Raw genomic sequence first — 15,009 nt, 5'->3', positions numbered from 1 at the left:
AGTGCAGATGCCTTGTAGTACCAGAGGTGTACCTGCTGTGAGTACCGTATTTGCACGATTCTACCACACCACCGCTTGTAACGTGCACTTATATTACTGACTAAATAACCAAAAAAAAATAACTTGGTGCCTATTCTACCGTGCACATCAAGTAACGAAACTTGAGTTGATGCATACTGTGTTGAAACGATTTTATGGAACATAATATAGACATACAGACACGCACACTGGTGAATCTTAGTGGCTAGTCGCTATTGGAGCCCGACAACACCTCCTTTTTTGCTGTCTACTTAACACGGAAAGTCATTTCTAGTTCTATTTAATGCATTAGAAATGCCACACTTCTTGAAGGCATAATTTAATTATGCCTGATATAAGTGTGTAATTGTTAATTGTGTTGGCAAGAATAAGGGCTCTTTGACAAGCTTGGGCTGGATCGCAAGCGCCGTTGGCAGAGCTGTGCCTATCGACTCTGTGTGAGCGACAAACCTTTCACAACATCAGTGGAGTTGGTGACACGGGCCTGGACTCACGCCTGTGATACCAGTTGTGTAATGTGTCCTTCACCTCGTTCCTCCCATTATCATCCCCTATGTGACCCTTTTTTTCCCCTCTTCCCCTTCCCTTAAGTAGAGTAGCAGGCCAGATGCTCCATTATCCGGCCGACCTCTCTACATTTTCCAATCTATAATATACTTCTTCTTGGTGGACGACACGCCGTTGTGGAGGGTTCGTTGCTCATGCAGATGTGATTTTTTGCAATGTTCATGTAATGTGAAGCAGCGTTGGGCAAGGTTGTTTGTTTTGTCACCACCTGTTTTTCAATGTGGTTAGTAAAGTCTTGCTTTTCGTCTTCGATTTATAATTACGGCCTTGCTTCAGGAATGTCAGTGCATAATGACTTGTCACCCCTACAGCATAGTTGAGTAGAGTCACATCTTTGGTGGGACCTATGCAAAGCAAGAAGCCTTGCAGCTGCTTTCCTCTTGTCATTGTTTCTATCTGTCCTCGTTTACATTTTTTTTATGCTAAGATTGTATGTTTTACATTCTCTGCTGCTTCAGTCACCAGTGTAGGCCTTTGGGCCACTCTCACATCTTGAGAAGTGCTGGGAAGCGTGATGTAGTCAGGCACATAGCCAGGGAATGACTGAGTCTCTGCACTGACATGTGAAGAGCCGCTCTGCATCACATATATGTGCTGCATATCTGCCAACTTTCTTCAATTTTGAGTGAATTTTACCAAATTAAGCACAATCTAAGATTTTACAAACGTTGCACCAAGTTTAACGAAAAATAAAATTCTGTTTGCAAAAATGTCTTGAACTTCCTTTGGTACAGGATTTCAAGAAATGTATGCAAAAATAAATTAATTGTACCTGTGCTTGCCCTCCTGTAGCAGTGCAGATGCCTTGTAGTACCATAGGTGTACCTGCTGTGAGTACCGTATTTGCACGATTCTACCACACCAGCGCTTGTAACGTGCACTTATATTACTGACTAAATAACAAAAAAAAAAGAACTTGGTGCCTATTCTACCGTGCACATCAAGTAACGAAACTTGAGTTGATGCGTACTGTGTTGAAACGATTTTATGGAACATAATATAGACATACAGACACGCACACTGGTGAATCTTAGTGGCTAGTCGCTATTGGAGCCCGACGACACCTCCTTTTTGCTGTCTACTTACCGCAGAAAGTCATTTCTAGTTCCATTTAATGCATTAGAAATGCCACACTTCTTGAAGGCTAGCGTACACACCATCTGCGGGAGGGCATTCCGCGCAACATGGAGCCACCTTGTGACGTCTCCGAGTGTCGCCTTCTTCAGACGACCCACTCGATGACAGTGTGGCTAGCTACCTTACATTGAACTTTTTTTTAGTAAGAATCTGTGTCGTTTTTTTATTTTCAGTGGAATTAGTTACGATTGTAATGCACATGCAAATTTGAACGCACCTTTTATTAAAAGAAGGTGCATTAGAATTGTGCAAATATAGGAAGTTTACATTAAGAAACATTCCTGGTGTTGGCACAATCGGCAGCAGCAAGTTCGCTGCAGTCATTTGTCTGAAAACAATGTTGCCGGTCTCAGCTGTTCCAAGTTTCCTGCTGCTTGTGCGCTGCATCTAAAAGTAAATCATCGTTAATAAAGTGGGTATGCATCCCACAAAATGGTGGCAAGCTCACAGCAAGTGAAACGGAACTTGGGAGACGGTTACGCTTCGCTTTTTAGAGACGAATGTGATAGGATTAAAGGGTTACTGTCCTATGGTTACAGGAGCTGCCCTGAGAAATTTGGCGTCAATGCAAACATTGTTTGACTTCTTAAGAAATTTTATCCTTTACTTCCATCGGGAGTTTTTGCTCATGTCCAACGCACGGTCAATGCACAAACGCTGCCACCACTCTATTTTCTACGTAATGGGACCCTTCAAGCTATCGCTTAAACTTCTGTCGGAACCCATCTCACTATGAATGTTTGTGTTAATGGGATTAGCATTAAAGCAATGTAGCATTGCTACATTGTATTGTACATACTATACATTGTACAATGTATTGGCCACTGCTGAAACTCGCTATGTATGAGGGGTGTATGCAGCCAAGTGGAGTCCTGTTGCTCTTGAGCTCCTGCTGCTGGTGCTTGTGGCAGTGGTCAGTTTGGCCAACGTGCACTTAGTACAGCTGAGCAGAATCTAGCAGACTTCTGGGGCACAGCAGATAAATGTGATGCTGTGCTGCAAGGTTCTTGTACTCAAAGGTTCTGGTGATTCTCTTAGGCGGAGCCTCTGAGAACACAATTGATGACAAAGCCGTTGGTTTTGAAAACACACACAAACTTGTAATGAAACTAGAAAGAGGCTTAAAATAAATAGAAGGAAATAGAAAGCATAAAATACACTCAAACAGACATCACGGCAGTAAGAACCACACTTGGGGCAAGTATGACGTCAACTAGTGCGCGTGTCCGGGCTTGCCATGACGGCAGGGACGCATAACAGTCTCGACGCGGAGACGCGGCGACAAGTTGATGAAAGAAGTTGCGCCGGTCTCACCAAAGGTCGGGGTATAGGATGGTTGACCGGGCGACCAGAGCGTCCTTGCTCTGGCTTCAAGATAGAGGCAGGCAGCTAGGCGGCACGAGTAGATGGTGGGGGCGTTCTGGCCGGGCAGCTGGGCGTAGAACTCGGGCCCGTAGCCCGACTGCTCTCGTTCTGCCCATGGGCACAGAAGCTTGCGGGCCTCGGGTAGCAGCTGGCGGCACGCTCGGGTAGACTGGCGACGCCCAGGAACGGGTTGGCAGGAGGTCTCGGTCGGGTGAAGTCCTGGTGGCTCGGGTCCGGAGCCCGACGGCCCGTCTTCAACTCCCGGTTCAGTGGCCGACCTTCTCCTGGCGTTGCTTCCTGGAACTCTCCCAGCGTCTCCCCCCTTCTGCCAGCGCGCCTCGCCTTTTCTTCCGCTCTGGCCGATTAGTCATTTTCCAATTGGCTGCCTGACGCCCCGTGGTCTTTCCTAATTGGTTGGCATTTTACTCTTGTTTTCTTTTCTTGCACCGCACGTTCACGTGCCGGATGCTCTTCGGCTCGTCATTTTCCTCCAGCGCGGAATTCGCCTTGGCGCGCGCACTCCTTGTCATCTGCTTCTGTCCGTCCCGACCACCGCACCATGTCGCGCACCATACACATCGCAGATGTGTATTGCTAAGCACATTAATGGCGACTGTCATTATCTTCCACTCTGGACTCCCACTGCTGCTTGCATGCATAAGCAACAGTCCCCTAGATGCCAAACTACATGTACGCTTGCTGCATCGGCCTTGCATTTGCTGCGCCTCGCAAGGAGTGGTGGTTTGCATCTACAAGATGTATAAGTGGGTGTGGCAGTCTGCGTCCACTTGGTTGACTGATAGACGTTTTGACGGGCATCATCTCGGGCTTTGTTATTGATAGTGCTTCAACATGCTGAAATATTGTTAAACACAATTTCTTTATTTTTAGAACCGTTAGATCAGTGCATAAAAAGCAAAGAAAAAGCATATTCTGCCTTAACACAAATCTGCCTTAACAAGTATTGATTGTGCTACACCGTCGCTGAGTAACCTAGTGCGTGGAAACACGAGGCAGCCAGAGCCAGATAAAACAGTAATAATGTCAACATTCACCGGGAGATATGGGTTCGGCCAGAACTTTTATTAATTCTAAAGTTTGCAGGTTTGCAGGTAGGGCACTCTCATAACTTAAATATCAAATAATAAGCAGCAAAACCGAAAGGAACCAAAGCAATAAATCTTTAGTGTTCTCTCTTTCGGTGTGCATTCACTCGTTAGTGGCTTCAGCCACTAAACATGTCAGTGAGTGCCGACACTTGCTTTGGATGCTACCAGTACGTCTTTTAATGCACACCTCGATGCAGTAATCAAACAGCTGCAAATTATCAGGTGAATGTGTTCATGTGACAATCTCACTCCATTTGCTGAGTGCACTGCAGACTCACTGCGATCCCATTGACAGACTCGCTTGTTCCCAGCATTGCTGGTCCATGGGGATCTTGCAGTGCAAAATAGGACACCACTGAGTTGAATTTATTGAAGTGGACATACGGAATGGAGCTAACACTCTTAAGGGGACATTAAAGCAAAACAATAAGTCAGGTTAGACTAATGAAACATTGTTTGAGAAACCTGCAGGCAGTCATTTCAAAAAAATAGTTTGATTATTAGATGAGAAAATAAAGGTACGAGTATCAGTATTTGAATTTCGCGCCAAAACCCCAGCGCTGGTATGTCAGCATGACGTCAGGGATTCCAAAGTATGTTTTCGCATTTGGGCTGCGTTGGCTGAATAAAGGTTCCCGAAACTTGCCATGTTTAATATTTGGTTCCTATAGAACACAATGTAGTCAATCTGTACCGCTATATATAATTAGTAGGTCCCAGAAGATGCCATCAAAATCCAAGACGTCACAGTGCCCAGGTGTGGGAACTTAAATAGGCGTAGCCACCCGTATTTCATTCTTGCGCTTTTTCTAGCTTACCAAAAGTCTTATCGTTGTAAGAGTGGTGTTTTTGGTGTTGTAGAACGGTAATTTATTGATGTAGAAGGAATCATTTTTCACTTTAGTGTCCCTTTAAAGTGCCACTAGTTTCAGCAGTGGGCTCGGTCTTCGCTGCTACAAATTTGATTTGCGGAATTATTACAGCAAAACGCTCGTTTTGTACTGTGAAAGTAAATTAGTAAAGCAAAATGAGGTGAAGTGGTGGTTTCAATATTATGCTTGTCCTATTTTCCAGGAATGGGAAGAGGCACCTTCTGAATGTTCCAACAATCTCGTCAATGTGCCTTACGTCCAGAAAACTGTGATGCAGCAGGTGACACCGGGACAAAGGGTGTCTTCAACATTTCCTTTTAAAAATTCTAGGGTACCTGTTTGTTTTTGTTCATGTCAGAAGTCTTGACCTGTTTCGTTGTGTGAAGTAAATGTACCATTTTTATGCCTCACGTCTTGGTTTGTGCTTTTGCATCTGCTTTCAAACACCCTAATTTTACTGGTTCACTGGCTGGCTGGCAGATAACTCGCAAGTTCCCAGTTGTCTTCTGTTGGGTTAGTATCACCTAAGAAAATATGGTCATTGCAGCATAAGGCAGTGCTGCTGTACAGGTGTTACATGTGCAGCAACACTCATGGAAGACAACGGTAGGGGACTTGCGCAGGTAGGGGCCTCGCACAGGAACTTTAGAAAATACTTTGGCTATTGCCTGTGTGCAGCATCCTCATGTATTCATGCAGTTTCGAAACGGCGCAGATTAGTATGCATCATTCAGATGCTTCCGTGCAACAGTACAGATTATTATCGTAGAGCTAGGTGGGTATTACATACCATGTGGCTCAGAGCTGTTGACTCTTCTAATATCCTCTTCAGGTATAGATTTGTACATTAGAAACACTGGAAATGTCTGTTCTAACCAAGATTGCACTAGTTGGTATGGATATAGGTAGTATAATGTAGAGAAGGCAAGGGACGGAGTGTCTGCTGCTTCTAGTTTGTTTTTCACTGCCGATAGACTTCTTATTGTCAGCATCCCTGCAGCTTCACAGAAATCTGGACTGGGCTTATGCCACTATAGTGAAGGATAGACTTGAGCATAAGTTCCAATGTGACAATTTTGAAACTACTACAATGTGTTGTTTCGTTTTCAGGTTCACTTGCACTTAAAAAGAGCCTTAATTAAAGCTGGAAAATGTTCAAATTTGAACTACTGCATGTTTAGAAACAGGATGCAGAGTGATTACACATCGCACTACATTGTAATTAAATGTAACAGGCTTTCCTAATCACATTTCAGTGTATGCCTATGGTACTAAGCACAAGAACTGGACTCTCATAGAAATAGTTCGTGGGCTGTGAGGACTGCTACAGGCTTTGCCAAGCTTGCTGTGGTGTTAACATAGCATGTTCAACACAACATGGCCTTGCAAATGCATGCTTGGTGTCCCGGAACAGGATGGGTGGAATAACTTAGCATATTCCTGCGCTTCGATTTCAAATGCATCATTTAATAAACAGTGAAGGTGGTGATGGGGAGAAGTGTTGACTGTAGGATCTTCAGCTTCGTTGAGCCTTACGTCATGCAAGATTACATCGGAGCAAACTACACAAAGAGGGGAAGCAAACCAAGGAGCTAGGCAGGGTAAATTGCTGAATAGGCCTTTGTACTGCAGTGGACATAAATAGGCTGATGACAAGTAGGGCACACGGGGCGCGCAGTCGCCCCCCCTCCCCCCCCCCCCACCTGGCATTTCTGTGTAGGAGGATGCCACTTGCACAGCCCCCCTCCCCCTTGACCTGAACAACAACAAAAAAACCCCGACTACACCACTGGACGATGAAACGTAGCACGGCCGCTGTGGCAGCTCAAGAGATCTTTTTCAGCGGCTGTGTCCGCCTTTAGAAATACTTTGACGAATCCGCCTTTTTCACGTTCCTGTGCTGCCCTCTGACACACGCCATTGGAAACGTTTTGGAAGGGTGCCGGGGATTTTGCCGGTACCCCACCCGAAATTTTCTCGTGCTGTCATGCGCCACCGGCCAAAACAATCCCCGGCATTGGAAATCATTCTGGATTTTGTCTAGAATGTCTTTCATGATCGAAAAGACAGACAGTTCAGCACGAACATTGCGAACTTGAGCTAGATTTTGTGGCAACGCCCATGTACCTGGAGTCGCATAACGCAAGTAGCCCCATCCAAGCACAAAGTTTCAAGTTTGTTTTCATGGTGAGCAGGCTTATTGCTGCATCTCACGGAGGCCGCGGAATCTACGGAGCGCATGGATTTCAATTCTGAAACTTAACGGGTATAAATTTCTCCTAAACTTTTGATGCGAAAAGGGCACTGACATTTCCAATGTCGAACTTTAGATTTTCAATTCTGGAACTTAGTGGGCTTAATGTTGTTATAAGCATTTGACGCCAAAGGTGCATTCAGTTTTCTAGAGGCGCAAATCGGACCATACAATGAGACAGGCCAAATCAACACACTATCGGACAAGTTGACAAAACACGCAGTGAGGTCCGATGAGACAAAGCGTTCTGGTGGTTCATTTGTGCCGTCATGTCACAGAAAAGCATATCAAAAGTTTTTGTGCGAAGCATATTACTAGAGCTCAACCCAGCTCCTCAGGCGCGGCGGTGTTGCCTTCAATACCACGTGACACCGTGACGTCACAACAGAGGAGAAACGGGGCTCCAACTTGTGCCGTCGCTCACGGCGTTGCCTTCAAGGCTGACCACGTGACACCGTGACGTCACGACAGAGGAGAAACGGGGCTCCAACTCGCGGCGTCGCAGCGGTATATAAGCAGCTGCGCTTGCCTCTGCTAGACACTCACGAGGTGAGATGCCTCCTGGAGACAGAGCTGCTCGTTGGAATGAGAAGCGAAGGTTGCGGCGTGCTACAGAGACTGTTTCTAGGTGGCTTTGCTACGGCGCAGCGACTACGCGCCCCGCATCGGACGCGGTGAGCGTCGAGCAACGCAGCGTTCGGCGCGACAACGAAATGTGCACCTGAGCAAGCGCCGCACGCCTCAGCCGACGCCGATGACACCGGCTTTTCTGCGACACGAGCTCCTTACCGCTGTCACGTTAAAATAAAGGCTAGTATGCTTCGCATCCTGGGCTTAACCTTAGCTAAGCCACAGCCATTTTTTCACCTGCTCAAAAGCATCCATGTCAAGACACTAAAGCCAGCAAAGGCAACTACGTTCCTATATATATATATATATATATATATATATATATATATATATATATATATTGTACTTCAACATTTATTTGCGAGGACACATTGAGCCTCTTCAACTTTCTTGTTCCCGCTGACTGCCAGAGCGCACGCTTTCCAGCTAGCAGACGAGAAAAAGAAACAATGGTTGCTCACTGCCATCACTGTAGGGGCTCAACGGATTGCAACGCACTCGTTTGAGGGCAACCTCTCCGGAAAGTCTTGTCTCGCCAGTGTAGGGCACCGAGCGGTATGCGTGTGGTTCTCTGTGGATGGAAGTGTCTCACCTTTTCTTCAATATTCCTTCGGTAGCCACGTTAGGTAACCAAAGTAGGCATTCGATTGTGGCCAACATGCTTTCCTTCGGGTTTTTTCATTTCGTTGCGCCCACCTCGCAAAACAAAATAAAGACATTATTGCGGCACAACGAATTGTCGCATGGTAAAAGTTCGATTTTGTTACTTCTTCTTTTGTGGAAAGTGATGAGCCGTGGAATGCTTCAATTGCCAGATACTCTTATTAGTACGATAGCAATTACATGGACATTCCAGGTGCATTCCTGCCGTTGCCATCACCCGCATATTCCGAATGAAGTCTAAGGGCGATAACGTCATGACCGCACGCTGCATGCTGTATGTATGAGTGAAAGCAAGGGGGGGGGTAGGGGGGTAGCATGGGTGAGCCGACGATGGTGGCTCAGTTTTGTGTGTGCAAGGGAGAAAAGCGATGCGCGCCGCCTTCCGTCGCGGGTGATACGTCAGGGGAATAGAGGAGGGGGGGGGGGCGAGCCTTAGGATTCTGAAATCTGCGATTGCACAACATGTTTTTTTGCCTTGTTTGATGCATTTATACAGTGACGTTTTCTCAGATACCTAGATTTATTGGAGACTTTTACGTATATTTAAATATCTCGTCGCAAGGTTTTGTGTGTACGCGCAGTGAACTTTGTTTCCAGTGACACTTTTTTGCTAGTTCATCAAGCTGTATCTTCACATTGGTATATTTCATTGAAGCTTAGCATTTCTCATGTACGAGAGTGAATCAAATGAAAGTGAGCCTTCCCATCCCGCACAATAATGGTTTGGTTCATTATCTGAGAGGCATGCCCGTAGCACACAGGCATCTCTCATATACAAAAGTGAGACGCAGCTGTGAGGATATGTTCTTTAATGCTCTCATATACTGGGTTGAACATGGTTGTGTGATATAATGGACGCTCCATGAGTTGAACAGTGTGGTGTCGTGAGGTTTTTGACAGCTGAAGGTGTTTCCCAAAAACTGCCTTGTATGTTGAACAATGTTTTTCATTGGAGCATTAGAGCAAATGGTTCAAAGAAGGACAAGAAAGTTGCAAATATGATCCAAGACCGGGCCAAAGCCACCGTGCAATCACTCCCAACACAATTACAAAGGTTGATGAGCTGATTAGACAAGAACGGGGATAAGCATCGATGAATGGGTAGAGCGTACGAACATCAGCTACGGTTCGGTTCACGCCATAATTCCTGAACATCTCGGTTATGGGCTCTTGTATGCGCAATGGATGCCCAACATTTTGCATCCCCGCCAGAAGACGGTGAAGTTCAGCGCTGCCTTGACTCAGCTGATCCGGTATCACAGTGAGGATGACGACTTCTTGTCTGCAATTGTGAGGGGGGGCGAATCATGGTGCCGCTACTACGAGCCTGAAACACAATGGCAAAGCTTACAGTGGAAACATTCAAATTCACCACTCCAAAGAAAGCAAAGCCTGTCATTTTGGCCGGAGAGGTGTTGTTAAGGTGTTTTTTTTAGATCGTCAGGGGCGATTACTGATCAAATTTTCTAAACCTGGAGAGACTATCAATCGTTTCCGATATTGTGAAACGCTGGATCGGCTGAGTGTCGCAATCAAGAACAAACGATGTGGAAATTCGACGAATGGGTTCATCTTGCTCCACGACAATGCCCATCCCCATGTCGCTGATGTGGTTAACACAAAACTGGCAAAGATCAAGTGGGAAGCGCTGCAACATCTGCCATACAGCCCAGACCCGTCGCCTTGCGACTTCCGCATTTTGATGCCATTGAAAGAACAGTTCGAGGGAACCAAATTCCTGTTGGATGATGACGTGAGAGAGTCGGTTACAGACTTTTTGAAGCAGCAACCCAAGGAGTTCTACAAGACGGAAATCACGTGAATCGTTAGTGGGACAAACGCCTAAATAGTCATGGAGATTACTTTTAAATAAGGTGCACTGTTTGTCGAGGAGGAGGAGGAAGACCACCAGGAGCAATTTCCCCTCCAGAATAACAACAATCTCCAGATACAACATGGCGAGACAAACTAAAAAGAGTCCCATAACATTAACGCAGTGGAATAGTCGAGGCTTGAAATCGAGGACTAAGAGAGCGGATCTTAGGATGCACCTGTCTACGTACGAGCATACTCCGGCAGTGGTGGCCGTACAGGAACCTGGCGGGAACGTGAGCCTCACAAACTACAAAACGTTCCAACTCGACCCCCTAACGTGCATCTTTGTGCACAAAAACTACACTGCAAATTTGGTAGATCTGGAATTACAAACCAGCTTTTCGCACGTGATGGTGACACTTCTGCCACTGAAAAAGGAGGATTCGCCGCTACACATCCTGAACGTGTACTGCCCACCTAAAGCAAAAAACGTAACCTTCTCCACACTCCTGAGCAGAGCTATCAGGGAAGCAGGACGAGACCCGTTACTAGTAATGGGAGATTTCAACGCGCAGAGTCCCTCATGGGGCTATCATCGAGAAGACATACGAGGACGGAAGCTAGCGGAGGCGGCGTCCGCGTTAGGTCTAACCCTACACACTGACCCGGCGTGCCCCACGCGGATAGGGAACTCGGTGCAGAGGGACACGTGTCCCGACTTAACCTTCACGAAAAACGCGAGGCGAGTGGAGTGGACGAATACGGAGGAAACTCTCGGTAGTGACCACTGCCTGATCACCATAACGATCCGTACGAAACCCCTTACCAAGCCTACGGGGCACACTATGCTGCCGGACTGGACGAAATTTAGAAAGGAATACGAGGTAAGCTCCATCCAGGAGCAGGGATATCAAGCCTGGACAAAACAGCTGCTGATCAACCTGCGTTCGACGGAAACGCAGGTAAAGCTCTCAGAGGCGGTGACGGACGTGGACACCCACCTCCTCCACCTCTGGGCAGCCAGACGCAGCATGGTCAAAAGATGGCGTAGACAGAAGCATAACCGAAAGCTAAGAGCTCGGATCGCGGCAATCACTAAAGAAGCGGCGGAGTACGCGGCGCAACTCGCGGACGCGAACTGGGTAGATAGGTGCAACGCGGCCGCTGGGCAGATGTCTAGCAAGAACACATGGCGCCTCTTCCGGGCACTCATAGATCCCAACCAGACGCGCACCGAGACGCACAAGCACCTGCAGAGAGCGGTACATGCATTTCAAGGAAATACGGCCCAGCTTGCACTGAAGCTTCGGGACCAGTACCTGACCACAACCCAAGATCCAAGGGGAGACGCTTACAGATACAATGGAGCCCAAAATGCTGAGCTAGACGAACCTTTCAAAATATACGAACTCAAGGCCGCTCTAGCGAGGATGAAACGCGGGACCGCGCCAGGAAGGGACGGGATCTCGGTAAAACTCCTAGCCAATCTGCCGGACCGCGCATACGAATCCCTCCTAGAACACTTTAATTCGATTTGGGTGGGCGAAGCTCCATTTCCCACGGAGTGGAAGACGGCGCTGATAACTTTCATCCCCAAGGCGGGCAAGGCCATAGATACGGATAACCTAAGACCTATTTCTCTCACCTCGTGCGTGGGCAAACTGATGGAAGCTATGGTCAGAGACAGACTATCTGAGTACCTAGAAAACAAGCGAGTCTTCGCCGACTCGATGTACGGCTTCAGGCCAAATAAATCGGCTCAGGACATCCTGCTGCAGCTCAGCAGGGAGGTACTAAACCCGATCGAACATCCGAACGGGGATAAGATAGTGCTGGCCCTAGATCTGAAGGGAGCCTTCGATAATGTGACACACGAGGCGATCCTCACACACCTATCAGAGACGGGATGCGGCAGGAACGCTTTCGAGTATATAAAACGCTTCCTCACGGACAGACAGGCCTACGTGAGGATCCAGAACGCGGAACACGGCCCCTTTCTATTAGGCACGAGAGGGACGCCACAGGGAGCGGTGCTATCCCCCTTGCTTTTCAACTTGGCAATGAAGAACCTGCCGGTCCACTTGGAGAAAGTCCCGGGTGTGCAACACGCGCTGTACGCGGACGACATCTCCATTTGGGCCACGCAGGGCTCTCTCGGTGAAATGGAGGCCAGCCTGCAGGAGGCGGCCACCGCGGCGAACGAGTACGCGAAAAGATGTGGCCTTCATTGCTCCCCTCAAAAATCCGAATTCGTGCACATTCGCCCCAACAAAAAATGCACAAACAAGATAGAATTGAGACTTGGATCGGAACCGATACCCGAAAGAAAAGAAATTAGAGTCCTAGGTCTTTTCATCCACCAGCGTCGGCTGGCGACGACCACGCTCGACAAACTAAAGAAGGTGGGAGATCAGGTGGGCCGAATGGTCCGCAGAGTCTCGAACAAGAAAGGGGGACTGCGAAGCAAAGACGCCTTGCGGCTGGCCAATGCCTTTGTAACAAGCAGAATCCTGTACTCGACCCCCTATCTCCGCCTCAACAAACACGACCAGAACATCATCGAGGTGATAATACGCAAAATGGCGAAGGCCCTCGACCTCCCGATAACCACGTCTAACCTGAGACTCCAAGGTCTGGGTATGACGAACTCCTTCGATGAACTTAGAGAAGCCCACCTCACAGGTCAATACACGCGATTATCGCAGACGCCGTCAGGACGCCGCCTTTTGGCCCGTCTGCACATAGAACACACGACTCTAACCGAGGAGAGAGTAAGACTCTCTCAGGAATGGCGTTACGCCCTGCACGTAAGACCACTCCCAATTAAGATGTCCAGGGACGACCACGAGGGTAGACGCAGGGCCAGGGCAACATGTCGCGCTATTTCTATATATTGCTTAATTAGCTAATTAGTCAAGAATAATTAACCAACTTCTGTAGCAAGGAAGTTAGGCAAGAAATTCCAATTAGAAAGTTGCAGAGCAGTCGGCAACACGTCCGAATAAGCAGTTTCTGTCTTTCTATCTGTTAAGTATTAGTGTTTTTCAGCTTACTGCGGATGCTCGCGAAATACAAAAAGCACCACGTGACATGCCCGCCTGCGAGTCATGATTGCACTGCTCCTAAGCCTTCTGCGCACAAACGAAAACATACCATTTAACCGGTGTGAACACCCGTCTGCCGCCATCATGAACCGCAGCGAGGGAAGCACGTCGCTGGCGATCAATACCACAGCCAAAGCCTTCGTCACTGCCCTGTCGCCTTTTAAGCGGCAACACACCCTGCTCGATGCTATGCTCGTTTGGGAGCGCTGCACGCACGGCGCGCAAGCGGGTATGTCAGGTGATATTTTTTGTATTTCTCGGGCATCCGCAGTAAGCTGAAAAACACTAACACTTAATAGATAGAAAGTTAGAAATTTCCTAATCGGATGTTTTGCAAAGTGCTCTAGAACTTTCTAATTGGAATTTTTCGCCTTTGTTCATTCAGAATGGCTAATTTTCTTGACTAATTAGCTACTTAGGAAAAATACAAGAATAGCGTGACACGTACAAGAGTGAGCAACATGCATTTGGTCGCATCGTCTTATGGTGCATCGGCATATTTTTAAACTCTGAGTAAAGTTAGCTGAAACACGTGTATATACGTCTATGGTTCAAGTAACGTGAAACAACACCCTCTATATATGCAATGGTGATCAAGTGATCAGTAAAGCAACATATATGTACAAAAGACGCACACATACATATGTGCGTGTGTTTTTAACATGTACTTCGAAACTCAATATTGCTCGTGACTCAGTGTTATTCAACAATAAGTTAACAGCATTTAGTCAACGACTTTATTGTTGGAAACTACTCAACAATGGTTCAATACTCAATACTTTTCAACAATATGTCAAGAGAATTTAGTCAACGACTTTATTGTTGAAAACTACTCAACATTAGCTCAATAATACTCAATACTATTCAACAATATATCAACAGAATGTAGTCAACGACTTTATTGTTGGAAACTACTCAACAATGGCTCAATAATACTCAATACTATTCAACAATATAACAAGAGAATTTAGTCAACGACTTTATTGTTGAAAACTACTCAACAATGGCTCAATAATACTCAATACTATTCAACACTATACCAACAGAATTTAGTCAACGACTTTTTTGTTGTGAACTGCCCAACAACTTTACTGTTGAATTAGTGCTCTGTGGTTTCAATAATAATTGAGGTATTGTTGAAAGGCTATTGAGTCAATAGTTCGTCAACAATATGCTAACAACATTTCAACAGTCATTTTCATAAGGGAGAGGCCTTAGCTCACCACTACGGAAGGAAACCCGGGGTATACTACGTGGACGCATCCGGCCCGCACCATGGCGGGTGGTACACGGCGGCAGTGATCCACGAGTCCAAAACGGTGAACGGGCTCACCTTCAAAGCCCGAAGCGTCACTCAAGCAGAGGAAGTCGCCATCGCTTTAGCGGCAACACACTCCGATTCCAAGACAATCATAACCGACTCGCGAGGGGCGTGTCGGAACGTCCAACAGGGC

General features: G+C 46.9%; 1 protein-coding gene across 1 annotated transcript in view; it reads left to right on the top strand.

Moving 5' to 3' along the window:
- Nucleotides 1–5,499, top strand: part of LOC135916752 (protein maelstrom homolog) — a 65,105-nt gene extending 59,606 nt beyond the window's left edge. Inside the window, exon 14 of the mRNA XM_065450200.2 lies at nt 5,292–5,499. Within this exon, the coding sequence (XP_065306272.1) occupies nt 5,292–5,314 (23 nt within the window). The 3' untranslated portion in view covers nt 5,315–5,499. The remainder of the gene's footprint in view (nt 1–5,291) is intronic.
- The last annotated feature ends 9,510 nt before the right edge of the window (nt 5,500–15,009 follow it).

Source organism: Dermacentor albipictus, chromosome 4, assembly GCF_038994185.2.
Source record: "Dermacentor albipictus isolate Rhodes 1998 colony chromosome 4, USDA_Dalb.pri_finalv2, whole genome shotgun sequence".
Lineage (NCBI taxonomy): Eukaryota > Metazoa > Arthropoda > Arachnida > Ixodida > Ixodidae > Dermacentor > Dermacentor albipictus.
This window is presented reverse-complemented; position numbering and strand designations above follow the sequence as displayed.